The sequence below is a fragment of the Capricornis sumatraensis genome, chromosome 4, assembly GCF_032405125.1.
Source record: "Capricornis sumatraensis isolate serow.1 chromosome 4, serow.2, whole genome shotgun sequence".
In the NCBI taxonomy this organism is placed as follows: Eukaryota; Metazoa; Chordata; class Mammalia; order Artiodactyla; family Bovidae; genus Capricornis; species Capricornis sumatraensis.
The window spans coordinates 115,412,108-115,427,041 of NC_091072.1; the positions used below are offsets into that span (position 1 = coordinate 115,412,108).

Below are 14,934 nucleotides of genomic sequence, written 5' to 3' on the forward strand. Positions count from 1 at the left end.
GCTCTGTCATTAAGGCCACATACAAACCATGTGCTCACTGTTTCTTGAATGAAGGGGCAGGTTAAGATACGGCGTTTTATTTACTTTCTTATTATACATTCCTTAAGAAATTAAAGGGCTTATTACTTTCTCCTTCTCAGACGGTAAAGCATCTGCCTGCAATGCAGGAGACCTGGGTTCGATCCCTGGGTTGGGAAGATCCCCTGGAGAAGGAAATGCCAACCCACTCCAGTACTCTTGCCTGGAAAATTCCATGGACAGAGGAGCCTGGCAGGCTACAGTCTATGGGATCGCAGAGTCGGCCTCAACTGAGTGACTTCACTTTGAATTTTATACTTTTTCAGAACCTCTACTTGATCTCCATTGGAGTCTCATCTATCTATTAATATAATATTGGGCTTCCCTGGTGGCTCAGATGGTAAAGAATCTGCCTGAGGTGCAGGAGACACAGGTTCTATCCCCTGGGTTGGAAAGATCCCCTGGAAGAGAGCATAGGAACCCACTCCAGTATTCTTGCCTGGAAAATTTAACGGACAGTGGAGTCTGGAGGGCTACAGTCCACAGGGTCACAAAGAGGCAGACACGACTGAGTGACTAACACTTTCACTTTCAATATGATATTAAGAGGGGACAGGACAGATGTTGATGGAGCGGGTGGCAGTTAGGAAGGGTAAATTACAGAACTTGGCAGGCACAGGCTAAGGAGTTATGAGCAGCAATTCCCAGTGCAAAAGATGGACCTGCTTTCATGTCCATGGCTCCTTTCTTCTCATCACTGATTAAGGTATAGTCAGACCAGGAAGAATCATCCAACTGGCAAAGCAATCCTGGTTGCACTTAGAATCAGCAGGGTTCTCCAACCATGGTATCAACACTCCCCCTACTGTAGTTCCTTCACTGACCATCAGCTGTTAGCTGTTGCTCACCCCCACCTCCCACTCTTGAAGAAGAAAGCCTCTTACAGGTAAATATGGAAAATATAAACTTCAGAGTTAGAAAATTAGAATAATTTGTTTCCTATTAAAACCATCAGTTCAGTTCAGCTGCTCAGTCATGTCCAACTCTTTGCAACCCCATGGACTGCAGCACTCCAGGCTTCCCTGTCCATCACCAACTCCCAGAGCTTGCTCAAACTCATGTCCTTTGAGTCAGTGATGCTATCTATCCATCTCATCTTCTGTTGTCCCCTTCTCCTCCAGTCTTCAATCCTTCCCAGCATCAGGGGCTTTTCCAGTGAGTCAGTTCTTTATATCAGGTGGCCAAAGTATTGGAGTTTCAGCTTCAACATCAGTCCTTCCAATGAACATTCAGGACTGATTTCCTTTAGGATTGACTGATTGATCTCCTTGCAATCCAAGGAACTCTCAAGAGTCTTCTCCAATACCACAGTCCAAAAGCATCAATTCTTTGGCACTCAGCTTTCTTCATAGTCAACTCTCACATCCATCAGAAGTGACCGAGAGTTTCTTCAAAGGGTAAGACAAAAGATAACGCTGGAGAAAATGTAGTAGGAAAATCAATGACATGGGAGATGGAAGCCCAGGGTCTCCCTATTTTGAACTCCAACCATAATCTGATGCACACGCTAGGAATAGTCCCTTGCCCTCTGTGAACCTCTGGATTAGATGATCTCAAAGTCCCTTTTTGACTCCACCCTTCTATGACTGTATCATGTCATCCATTCACTCACTGATACTCTCAACATTCGCTGAACACTTTGACCAGGACCTGTGCTACCTGCTATCAAGGAAAACCTAGAAGTTTACACCAGGTGTCAATTGAATGCCATGTATCAATGGGAAATAATATTGGAGATATATATATATATATATATGCATGCACATGTGCATGCATGCGAAGTCACTTAATTCATGTCCAACTCTGTGAAAACCCAATGGACTGTAGCCCACCAGGCTCCTCTGTCCATGGGATTCTCCAGGTAAGAATTCCGTGAGTGGGGTGCCATGCTCTCCTCCAGAGGATCTCCTGACCCAGGGACTGAACCTGCACCTGTGTCTCTTAGATCTCCTGCGTTGGCAGGAGGGTTCTTTTACCCCTAGCTTCACCTGAGAAGCCCGTGTGTGTGTGTGTATAAATAATAAAAACACAGATATAAACATGACATGCATATATGTCTGATTCCTCAACTACACAGCTAAGTGCTCTACAGAATGGATTATATTCTTTCCATTTCTGAATAATGCCACATACTGACACCTAGAAACTACTCAAGTGACATGTGATCAATGATGCGAAGGCAGCTGTAAAAACAACTACTAACACTTACGCAGCACCTTCTGGATGCCAGGATATGCTCTGCGTTTTTCACATGTGATAATTTATTTCATTCTCATAACAACTCTATAGGTACATATTCCTGTTGTTATTGTTATTTTCATGTTACATATGAGGAAAATGAGGCACACAGAAGTCAAATTACTTGCTTAAGGTCACTTAGGCTGAGATTCCAACCCAGGAGGTCTGGTTCCAGAGTCTGAGCTATTAACACTATTAATGTAATCTAAAAATATACAGCTACACTTAAAGACAAACAGTAACCCTTGGGGGAGAAAAAAGAACAAACAGAATTGTTAACAGGGGAACAATGCAGCAATAAGCCAGAAACATCAAATGATGAGTCAGAGCCATCAGGGTCAGTCAGGAAAGGAGGAGTCTTTTGCTGGAAGAACATCTCATAAGAGCTTGTTAATTTATCCAGCAGATCAAACGAGTAGGGTGAGATAGGAAGCAATGGTGGAATGATGTGCTCAAAGAACCTGAGCAAAGAGAGCCAAGGCAAAGAACTTGAAGAAGGCAAATTCAAGATCCAACATATTTAAGCTGATAGATATACTTTGGTAAAGAATCTGCCTGCAATGCAGGAGACCTGGGTTTGATTCCTGGTTCGGGAAGGTCTCCTGGAGAAGGGAATGGCTACGCACTCCAGTATTCTTGCCTGGTGAATTCTATGGACAGAGGAGCCTGATGGGCTACAGTCCGTGGGGTCACAAAGAGTTGGATATGACTGAGTGACAAACACGTTCTACTTTGGTTAAGAATGAGGACCCTGGACTTGGCTGAAACTGGTTTCCAATCCCTAGATCCCCACATTCTTACTAGCTGTGTGACTCTGCTTGGGCACTTTATTTAAACTCTCTGAGTCTCAGTTTCCTCAGTGACAGGCATATTGTGCAGGTTAAATGCATTAACACAGAGGAAGGCTGTAACGTGGCTTCTAGCATACAGTCCCTGCTCAAGATGTTTGCTACTATCACCATGATTATTGTTTCTCGATTTCTCTATTGTCTTCCTAAGTCGGTGAGCCTAACCAAGGGTGGTAATAAATCCACATCAATCAATGTTATGGTTAAGTAGAGAAACACTTGCTCCTCTAATGAGTTATGTTTCAGTTAATAGCCCTAGTGTCCCACCTGCTTTTTTTCTTTATTCCTCCAGCTGTTTCTTAAATTTGAAAAGGAAAAAAAACCTCCATGGAGACCTGCACGCTTTTAAAAATAATACAAAACAGAACGTCTGAGGTCAGGGTAAGCCAAGCCAAACAAATAAATCTTGCAGGATTGTGTTAACAAAACAAGGCTTAGTGGATCAGAGCGGGTAGAGTTCTTGCCGGATTCAGCCCTGCAGAGAAATACCAAGCTCTGGTGAATTTCAAACACAAAGAGGTCAAATATGACGATCAAATGATGAAGCACTTCAGAGTTCAGCATCGATGCTTGGGCTGGAACCAGGAGGGCATTCTGTGCATGGTGGTCTCCAGAACCCACGAGGCATGTAAAGTCCTAGAAATTCAGACCCAAAGGGCCTTATAGATCATTTGTATAACCACTGCGGAGGGCAATTTGTCAATATCTATCAGAGTTATAAATGTCCTGGGAGTCAGACTCTGAGATGAACATTAGCCCACGAGAAGTTCATTAGGGAGAACTTTGGGGGACCACCACTGGAAGGGAAGAAAGGCAAGGAGACGGGACAGGGCAGAGAGAGCAGCTGGGCTGCACTGCCATCTCAGCAGACGCTTCCACCAACTCCACAGGGAACTCTGAAGCTGGGGTGGCCCTTCAGAGTTGTCTCAAATTGGGATAAAGGAGCTAGGTCTTTGCACCCTGTGCCAGCCAAGGTCACAGGAGATGCACCCTTGAGCAAGGCAGCACTTTTCACCTGAGTGAGGCACAGAATGAGGGCTGACAACTGAGGGCTGTCTTCTGGTATCAGTTCCAGCAGCCTGGGGAAAGTCCTTCATTCTTCGAGGTGCATTATAGCAAGCACTACATGCAATACATTAATAACCACTTTTTCTATTCTAGATAGGAATCCTGGGGGCATACAAACAGATGCTTCAAATGACATAGGTTTAGCATTGTTTATAATAGTAAAGTTATGGAAAATAAACGATGGTATATTCAAATAACAGCCCCTCAGCAACCATTAATGAGAATGAGGCAGCTCTGCACATACTTTCAAGGAATAAACTCTAAGATACACTGAACCACAGGGTACGTGTGGATGGACTGCACTGCTCATTTGTTGACTGCCACTCAGCCCCACACCCATCCTATCCTCTTCTGCACTACGGGGGCTGAACGCCTATTTCTACACTTCCCGGGTTCTTTTGACATACTGTGCTGTGCTTAGTCAGTCACTCAGTCGTGTCCGACTCTTTGAAACCCCATGGACTGTGTAGCCTGCCAGGCTTCTCTGTCCATAGGGATTCTCCAGGCAAGAATACTGGAGTGGGTTGCCATGCCCTTCTCCAGGGGATCTTCCCAACCCAGGGATGAAACCCAGGTCTCCTGCACTGCAGGCAGATTCTTTACCATCTGAGCCACCAGGGAAGCCCTTTTGACACATAATTCCAGCTAATTTCTACCAATTTCTTACCATTCAGGTAAGAGTTGAGGTTAGGAAGATGGTGGCAACAAAGCTTTGCCAACAGCAGTAGCAGTTAAAGCAGGCTGGTGGCAATTCCTCCAGCATCAGGGGGATTCAGGCTCGTGTTCCCACTGGCAATAGTGGCAGCTCTAGCCATGGCAGTGATAACAGTGAATGCAGGACTGCTGCAACTCTGGGCAATAAGAGTTCCCCCTTTGACCCATTTGGAGTCAAACTGCCATATTTAATACTACTCTGAACACAGTTCTTTATGGTTTTTTTCTGATCAACTACCATCTATGACAAACTATGACATCTATGACAACCTAGACAGCATATTAAAAAGCAGAGACTTTACTTTGCCAAAAAAGGTCCATCTAGTCAAAGCTATGGTGTTTTCAGTAGTCACGCATGGATGTGAGAGTTGAACTATAAAGAAACCTGAGCACCAAAGAATTGATGTTTTTGGACTGTGATGTTGGAGAAGACTCTTGAGAGTCCCTTGGACTGCAAGGAGATCAAACCAGTCAATCCTCAAGGAAATCAGTCCTGAATATTCACTGGAAGGACTGATGCTAAAGCTGAAACTCCAGTGCTTCGGCCACCTGATACAAAGAACTGACTCACTGGAAAAGACCCTGATGCTCGGAAAGATTGAAGGCAGGAAGGGAAGGGAACAACAGAAGATGAGATGGTTGGATGGCATCACTGACTCTATGGACATGAGTTTGAGCAAGCTCTGGGTGTTGGTGATGGACAGGGAAGCCTGGTGTGCTGTAGTCCATGGGGTCGCAAAGAGTTGGACATGACTGAGCAACTGAACTGAACTGAACCATCTATGAAAAGCAAAGGAAAACAAACACAAATGTGTATTTGATTACTGCATTTAAAATTTCTCTGGAAAGTTGCCTAAGGAACAAGTTATCATGGTTAAATGAACTGGCCAATAACCAGTTAAATGATTAGTCAAAAGAGAAGTAGATTGGTAAGGGCAGTAGAGTTAGAAGTAGACGTTTCACCAGATACCATTTTTTACCTTTTCAATTTTTGACTATTTAAACATATTACTTTTATGCAAAAAAATAAGAAAAAATAATGAAAGTTGTATCTGATTAGGTACATACATTTCCTGCGAAATATTTCCCAAATTAACCATCTAGTTTCTGCCAGAGCATGTCCAACACAGGGACTCCCTACCCACCAAAAGAATGTGGTCCATTCATCATTACTCGGCATTGCTGAACAATGTCTGTTTATACCAAGTTGAAGTCCATCTTTTTGTATAATTGTACCATTAGCCTGAATTCTAATCCCAGTGAAACAATATAGGCTGGTGGTTCAGCACACATACAGATGAAACCTGGGTCCAAATTCCTCCATCACTCATTTCAAGCAGAATGTTTAACCTTTCTGAGCCTTAGTTTCTTCATCTGCCAAATATGGAGAGCCCTCATACTCATCTCAAAGTGTTGTGGTAAGGCTGGAATAAGGTTATGCATACAAAATCATTTAACCAATACATCTGGTTATTGTTCTTGGTTATCTGCAACAAATGGCAGAAAAATGCAGTGGATAAGAGGACTCTGAATTTAGACTGTCTAGGTTCAAGAACAGGTTCCTGCCAATTACAAATCAGGCAACCTTGAGAAAGCCCTCTTATTCCGCCTGAGCCTGTTTCTGTAAGATAGAGACAATGATAGTGCCCATCTAAACAGCGAAAAGCATTTATCCTTACCTTCTAAGTATTAATACTCAACATATGGTAGCTCTAACTCTTTTCAACCACTCATTCAGGTGGTGAATATTTGCAGAGAGTACAATGAGTTCTACCAAAGGCTCTCTTCTCCGGACTAAGCATCTCCAGTTCCTTACACTGATCTCCTTTGCTTCTCTCGCTGCAGCCACTCTCTTTGTGAGGCATTCCAGGCTGCTTCTATCTCCTCCAGGTGTGATGGTACAACTGGGTCTCTCACTGGAGTCTGGCTAAAACAATGAGAGTGTGTGTGTGCTGTGTGTGTGCCATCACTTTCCTGAATTCTAAATGCTGTACTTTGAAGATGCAGCCTGATAATGCATCAGGTTTTGAGAGAGTAACAACCATAACCACGGTTGTTGTTTCAGTCACTAAGTTTTGCCCAACTCTTTTGCCACCCCATGGACTATATATAGCCCACTAGGTTCCTCTGTCCATGGGATTTCCCAGGCAAGAATATTGGAGTGGGTTGTCATTTCCTTCTCCAGAGGATCTTCCCAACCCAGAGATAAAACCCACATCTTCTGCATTGGCTGGCAGATGCTTTACCACTGAGCCACCAGGGAAGCCCATAACTATAGTTACTAAGCTCTTAATATACATGTCAGAAACTATGCCAAGCATATGACTTATACTGACTAATTCACTCCACATATTAACTCTAGAGGGTAGAAATTATTATCCTCATTTTTCATATGAAAAAGCTAATACTTAGTGATGCTGTAAGTGGAAGGTCAACTCAGCTAAAATATGATGGAGCTGAGACTCCATCCCCAGTATATCTTATACTAGAGTCAGAATCCTAACTTCCACACCATACTTCTCACAAATATTAAGAATCTGTTTAACTCAAATTTTAGGTCTTGTTTTCTCCTCATGAGATGTTAATAAGTTAAGTCTCCCCAGTCCTGCTCCTCTTCTGCTGAGCTTTTGCATAGGATCTTATATTGTATCCTTACTCAGTTGGATCATATCAAATTTAATCCAGCATACTCTCTCTCCCATTAACTTCAAGTCATCAGCAAATGTAATTCGATAAATCACAGTTGAGAAGAAGATGTAGAACACAGCCAAGGGCAGAGCTGTTTGGCAAAGTGTTAGATGTTTTTCCCTCAAGGTGAACTACTATCAAGTAGTCATTTCTTAGTGGGGGCCATGTCCAACCTGTTACCAAGCCACAAAACTGAATTAACTAACATGCAACCTCCACTTCTCTATCTCACTGACAATTATTTCTTGAAATATAACACAGCCTTTATGACAATATCTACAGTTAGGGTCTACTCTAAGAAGGACTGCCCCAGAAAGAATTGTGGATGGTAGGCTAAAGTAGGTATGAAAATATATACATGATGTATATACATGATGGTCTTGAGTGCTTAAATTTTTTTAAGGGAGAAATTCCATCTTTGCTTCCAGCAGACAAAGTTGAGGAAATATAAAAAGAGGAGAAGAGGAACAGGACTTCAACCAACAGCCTTCCCTAGGATCCATATGCATCTACCAAAGCCCATCTCAACTCCAATATCATGCAAGGACAGGATTCCAAAGGAGCCACGGGCATTCCTACGTAAATCAGAGGAGAAGGGTCTTCACCTTCTCCTGCCTTTCTTTCCATCTGCTGAAGCAACGCACTGCCACTTAGGCTTTGGTACCTCTGTTAACACCGAGGAAAGACTATTAAAATTTTGGTCTTTTTATTAACGAAGAATGAAGTCCAAGGCTCTGCCCCACCAAGTACTAGCCCGCTAGTCTCAGAACTTTGAGTCTACTTGATATTAATCCATTCATCAACCTCGCTGCTGAGTCCCACAGAGGGGTGACTTGTACCTGTGGAGAAAGAGATCCTTTCCCTCAAATATAAACAGAAGAGAGCTTGACATGCCAGCCACCCTGGCCGGAACCTCTCAGGCCCTGCGAGGACACTGCTGAGAGGCCCTGCAGAGCCAGCAGGGCATTCTGGGTAATGGGATGCAACATGAGGCAGTTTCCCCCACTGGCCTCCCCAGGGTTTCTTGATTCCTGGCTCTGCAAAAGCTGAGGCAAACAGTTTTTGAACTGGGGGGAAGAGGGTGGAGAGAAGGGGGCGGAGGCTTCCTCTAGGCCAACCACAACTAACTCATTTGCTCTGTCCAGCAAAACCCAGACAGTGCAATTATCTGGTTAATTTGGCCCTTAGTTGGGAGACAGAATTCCAAAATGTGAGGCCAGCTCAGACTAAACAGTGGCTTCCATCCTAAGACTTCTCCTAAGTGCTAAAGGATGCATGTGAGATTCCTAGGGGGTTGCTTATGTGACCCACCCATCGATCCAGATGGGAAAAGACAAACAATTCAGACTCTAGGATGAGTTAAGGAAGGCATATCTTCCAGGGAAAAATGCCCAAATGACTGCTAATTGGCCTCTTGGCTAATCTGCCTTCTGACTGCCACAGAGGAAGATGACGAGAAATCAAGATGACTCTAAATTAGCCAACTTCTCCAGTGTGGCTGTAGCCTTCAGAGGTTGGCTGAGTGTCCCCAGGGTCCTAGGTGAGCTATTCTTAGGACAACTCTCTCTGATGCTCCTGCTTACAGATTTACACCCATAAGTTGGGCCAGAAGCAGCATTGAGATAAAGGGCAAAATTAAAACATGCTCCTGGGGTTTACAAATGGAGTGAGACAGCTAGCAACTGAGCGTTTACCAGATGGTTTATGGAAAACTTGGATTTTTGAGGGAAGATTAAAGAACAGCAATTTATCTCTGCTGGAGACTGACAAGCAGACTGGAATCTGTGGAATCCATCAGTTAGTCATCCTGCAAATATTTGCTTCCACTCTAGTATGTGCCAGGCCCTGTGTTATTTAACAGAGTGAGTGAGATCCAAATAGTCATGGTTCCTACCCTCATGCAAATAATACCACACCTAAATACATGGTTGAAAACGCAGATTAGGGCTAGAAAGGAAAAACTGGGGTGCTAGGTAAAGGAATGACCAGGTTTCCTGACTTAGATTGCGGTGGGAGGGCTAAATAAAGAATGTCCGAGAAAAGAATTTTAAAGCTAACACTTTTAAAACTTTGTTTTTTCAGAAAGATCAGCCTGGTTCTAGTACAAAAAATAAATTGGAAGTGGATGAAAATACGAACTTAGGAGGCTGTTGATTATGAAGACAGGATGAGAGCTGATGATGGTTCAGCCAAGGAATTGGCAATGGGAACGGAGAAGAATGGATGGACCAGAGGGATGTGGGGCGTGGCGTCTGTAGCATGTGGTGAACAGGTGTAATGGTGGAGGGAAAAGGAGGCAGCCAGGAGACTGTGCAGTTTCTAGCTAAGATGCCCAGTAGATGGTAGAGAGAGAATTTGGGAGGATGAATAGGTTAGGGCCAGGGGAAGACGGTGTCCTCGATCATTCCACACCCCGAGCTTCCACTCTCCTTACCTCTGCTCATGCTGATTTAGTCTCCTCACTCTTCCTGTTGCCATCTCCACTTGTTGAAATCCTAGCCATTCTTTACAATTCATTTGAAATACTACCCCCTCCTTAAAGTCACTCGGACTCCTCCAAATAGCTGTGGCTTCTGGTGCCCACACACTGAGTTTGGATCTCTCTTTCCTGGATTCCACTTGTGTTGGGTTCTGTGAAGACTTATCCTGCCTCCCCTCCTAGACCACAAGTTATTTGGGACAGCACCTCTGCTTCTCTATCCTTGTTCTGCACATGTGAGCTAGCTAGCATAGTAGATGTTTGACAAATATTTGTCAAGTGAACAAAAATAACCCACTCTTTGCCATGGAAGGAAAACCAGTAGACACTGGACTGACTTGAAAGCCACAGGATCAAATTGAAGTTCAAGCTGTAGGTGTTTTAATATTAAGCCAAGTCAAATTTGATGCTCAAAAACCTTTCTGTTCCTCCAACACATCAAACTCAAAAAGAGTGCTGGAAAAGTCACATCCTTCGATTTTTCTATGGTGCTTTTCTGAGTTCATCTTACTGAAAGAACCTTTTCCATCTTATTGCTTGCCTTTGATGATAAGGATGACGATAAACGGGTAACATCTACTAAGTGTTACTGTATGCCCTGTGCTGGTCTAAGTACTTTCTTGGACTAACTCATTCGATCCTCTTGGCTACCCTATCAAGCTGATGCTCTTCTCCAGTGGTAGATGAAGAAACTGAATTTCAGGGCGCTTAAGTGTTGTTGAACTAATGTCACAAAGTTAGTTGGGACTGGAACCAAGAGTTGAGCTCCAGAGGCCATGCTCTGATGTGCTCTCCTAAGGCCAAGCACAGTGCTTGGCATTGAGTTGGTCCCCAGCAAGTGTTCAGTGAACGAAGGGGAGGAGTCCTAGATCTGGAGGCCACGAGCTCTGGTCCTAATTCTACTGCTGACTTCCACTATAACCTTAGGCAAGTCTGTGCTTTTTCTCCCTATAAAATGAAGTGTGTGGATGTTGATACTAGTGGTAATAACAAGAGCCAGTAGTCAAGATTCTAATCTCTTTTGAGGCTTTAAATAATTTAATCCCAAGGAAAATGAAACACAGAAAGACTCACTTGCCCAATACCTAGAAAACGAGAGTCAGGATTCAAACCCATTGTGCGCCTACACTGTGCTTCCAAAGAGACACCTCAGGGACCATGGTGGGGAACAGAGGGAGGTGGAACAGAATGGAGCAGACTTTTGGGCTCTCTCTGCCTATTTCCATCAGAGAAGCTCTATGTGCCTCTATTTGTCAGAATGGGCCCTACTTGAGATTCCTCTTGAATAAAGGTTCTGCTGCTAAAACTGAAAGGTTGAAAACTATTGGACTAAATGATTCTGGAATTTAAGACATCTTCCAGGTATAAGCCAGGATTTTTCTGGTAATCCTTACTCATTACAGTTTCAGAAGATGGGGCCAAGTACGCTCCTGGGAACGGCTCTGCCTATAGAAAAGATCATGGTGATAGCACTAAAGACTAGCTCCAACCTACCTGTTCCACTCGGATCTCAATCTCTCCATTCACCTTCTTTCCATGGAAATACTTGGCCCTGTGAAGGAGAGGAAGAAATCTACTGAGTAAGGATACCAGTTGCTTCACTCTTTCCTCCCTTCTTCCAAAGGCCTTACCCCCAGAGGTGCATGTCCAGAGACATTCCCCATCTTCCTGCTCTCTCCCACCTAGATGGATGATTTTCTCATTACTTATATGTATCACATGGGAAAGGGAAAGAGTACAGGATGGAAGGATTGGAGACTCAGGTTTCGGTTCTGCCAAGTAACTTTACAACTCTGTGTCTCCGCTTTATCCTCTGTAAAAGGGAGATATTAATGTCTGCATAATATATTTATAAACATTATTTTAAGGATCAAAAGAAATAAAAAGTCCTACACAAATAAACAATGCAGAATTATTTTATTAGGTAGAACCTATGTGACCTGTAAATGACTTATTACTTTGCTCTATCCATCCACTCCTTTATTTGTCCATCTCTCTAATGAAGCAGACCTCATCTGCCCCTTTGTCCATCCAACCACCCTTCCATCATCTTTCCTATACACCCCTGCTTCTGTCTTCCCATCAGCAGTAAATGGCATCCCATCTGCCCATCACTCAAAGCAAAAACACAGACTTCATTCTTATCACCTCCTTCTCTCTCTGTATCGCCATGGGTTCTACATACTAATTATTTCTCAAATCCATCCACTTGTCCATTTTCTCTAAAAGCATCCGAATCTTGCCCTTAGTCATCTCTTTTCTCATATAAATTCTCTCTTCATGCTCTAATTTTGTATCACAGCCCTTACTATAATTCCTTATAGTCAGTAACTGGGTTCACGCTTGTTTCCCATTGAACTATAACACAATTCCTCCAGGCTAGGAACAATCCGTCTTACTCATCATTCTATTTCCAACATGCACCAGAGTACTGATACACAGTACGAGCTCAATTTATATATGCTGAAAGAATAAATGACTGAAGAGATAGATGAAGGAAAAAAAGATACTTTTTGAGTACTCACTTTGTGCCCAAAAACTGTGCTATACTCTTAACCTACAGCCCTTCTCATTTAACACTTAAAACCACCACCATGAGGTGGGTATTATTATTTCCATTCCATAAATAAGGAAACCGAAACCCAGAGAGATGAAATACTTTGCCTAAGTGGCTTGAATCCTGGACTTTCACTGTCAGATCAATGCTTTTTCTCAGCCCTGAAAAACAGCAGCAAATGTTGAGGTGCTCCTGGGTTTAGATGACCTCCCACAAAGCAGAAGTAATACAAGTTTCCATTGGCTCTTTTTGGTTGTTGGTCTGATGAAACCAAGAGCTCTTAGTGACTTGCTGAAACCTGAGCACAGTGTTGAACATTTCCATAGACCTTCTCTGGGGCACAGACAGCTATTTGCTCCCAATCCCAATTCTCTTCTCTGCCCACAGAGACAACTTTTATAGACTGGCACCAAGAAATATATCAATATATCCCAGCTTTCCATTCAGCTAGGTATGACCACAAGTTGTTCAGTCGCTCAGTCCTGTCTGACTCTTTGTGACCCCATGGACTGCAGCAGACAGGCTTCCCTGTCCTTCACCATCCCCCAGAACTTGCTCAAACTCATGTTCATTGAGTCAGTGATGCCATCCAACCATCTCGTCCTCTGCCATCCCCTTCTCCTCTCACCTTCAATCTTTCCCAGCATCAGGGTCTTTTTAAATGACAAAGCATTTACATCAGACAACCAAAGTATTGGAGTTTCAGCCTCAGCATCAGTCCTTCCAATGAATTTTCAGGGTTGATCTCCTTTAGGATTGACAGATTGGCTCTCCTTGCAGTCCAAGGGACTCTCAAGAGTTTTCTCCAACACCACAGCTCGAAAGCCTCAATTCTTTGGTGCTCAGCCTTCTTTATGGTATGACCACATGCTTGAGCTCTTATCAGTAGTGTTATATCCAAGAATCTTCTTAGTTTCTTTTCTGTTCTTTTCCCTGGAACACTGATGTTCCCATCTCTTTTCAACCTTCCACTTATGAAAGAATCCTTCTACAAATGCTCTGACCAAGTTGCTCCTGAATTCTCTCTATCTACACTTAGCCAATTTCAGTGGAATTCATCTCTCTTCAAGACTGCCTGAATCACAGACTGACAGCTCTAATGTTAATACCACTTTTTCTTACAGTGTTGACAGGCTTAGACGTCAAGTGGATAGAACTTTATGGGAACAGGAGTTGTCAGTGTGACTTTAAAAAACAAGATTTTGTTTTTTTCTCCCAGGATGGTCTTCCAAAAAATGTATGTTTGACCAGCCTCATGCAAAGGGAAACTTTTCACATTATTTGTGAATTTTATCACGAATAAAGGTAATGTTGGCAAACTCCAGACACTGGGATAAGCCCACCTCTAATATTTGTAGAGCATGGGGCCAAAGAACAAATGGAAGTCTATGTATCATATGCCCAACATTTAAAATTGATAAAGGTGGCAAACATTTAAATAAAACATGCCCGTCTCTTCCTTCCTTGCACAATACAATTTCATAATGATCATAATGGTCAGAACTTGAACTTCTCAGGACCCACAAACATCTTACCCTCTTGGGGGTTATAGAATGGAATTACACTCCGCCTCACTTTGATCTGCCCCCTCAGAGATGAGAGATTGGTGATGATAATAAATAGGCGACGTTGATACAGAAGCCTTACAAATAGCTGTGAAAAGAAGAGAGGCAAAAAGCAAAGGAGAAAAGGAAAGATATAAACATCTGAATGCAGAGTTCCAAAGAATAGCAAGAAGAGATAAGAAAGCCTTCTTCAGTGATCAACGCAAAGAAATAGAGGAAAACAACAGAATGGGAAAGACTAGAGATCTCTTAAAGAAAATTAGAGATACCAAGGGAACATTTCATGCAAAGATGGGCTTGATAAAGGACAGAAATGGTATGGACCTAACAGAAGCAGAAGATATTAAGAAGAGGTGGCAAGAATACACAGAAGAACTGTACAAAAAAGATCTTCACGACCCAGATAATCAGGATGATGTGATCACTAATCTAGAGCCAGACATCTTGGAATGTGAAGTCAAGTGGGCCTTAGAAAGCATCACTATGAACAAAGCTAGTGGAGGTGATGGAATTCCAATTGAGCTGTTTCAAATCCTGAAAGATGATGCTATGAAAGTGCTACACTCAATATGCCAGCACATTTGGAAAACTCAGCAGTGGCCACAGGAATGGAAAAGGTCAGTTTTCATTCCAATTCCAAAGAAAGGCAATGCCAAAGAATGCTCAAACTACCGCACAATTGCACTCATCTCACATGCT

General features: G+C 43.0%; 1 protein-coding gene across 2 annotated transcripts in view; it reads right to left on the reverse strand.

Annotated features, from left to right (window-relative positions):
- The window catches only part of SYN3 (synapsin III), a 447,307-nt gene that overhangs the window by 415,049 nt on the left and 17,324 nt on the right, over window positions 1-14,934 (reverse strand). For both annotated transcript variants that reach the window (XM_068970770.1, XM_068970769.1), the window contains exon 2: window positions 11,608-11,665. In XM_068970770.1, coding sequence (XP_068826871.1) covers window positions 11,608-11,665 — 58 coding nt within the window. The remainder of the gene's footprint in view (window positions 1-11,607; window positions 11,666-14,934) is intronic.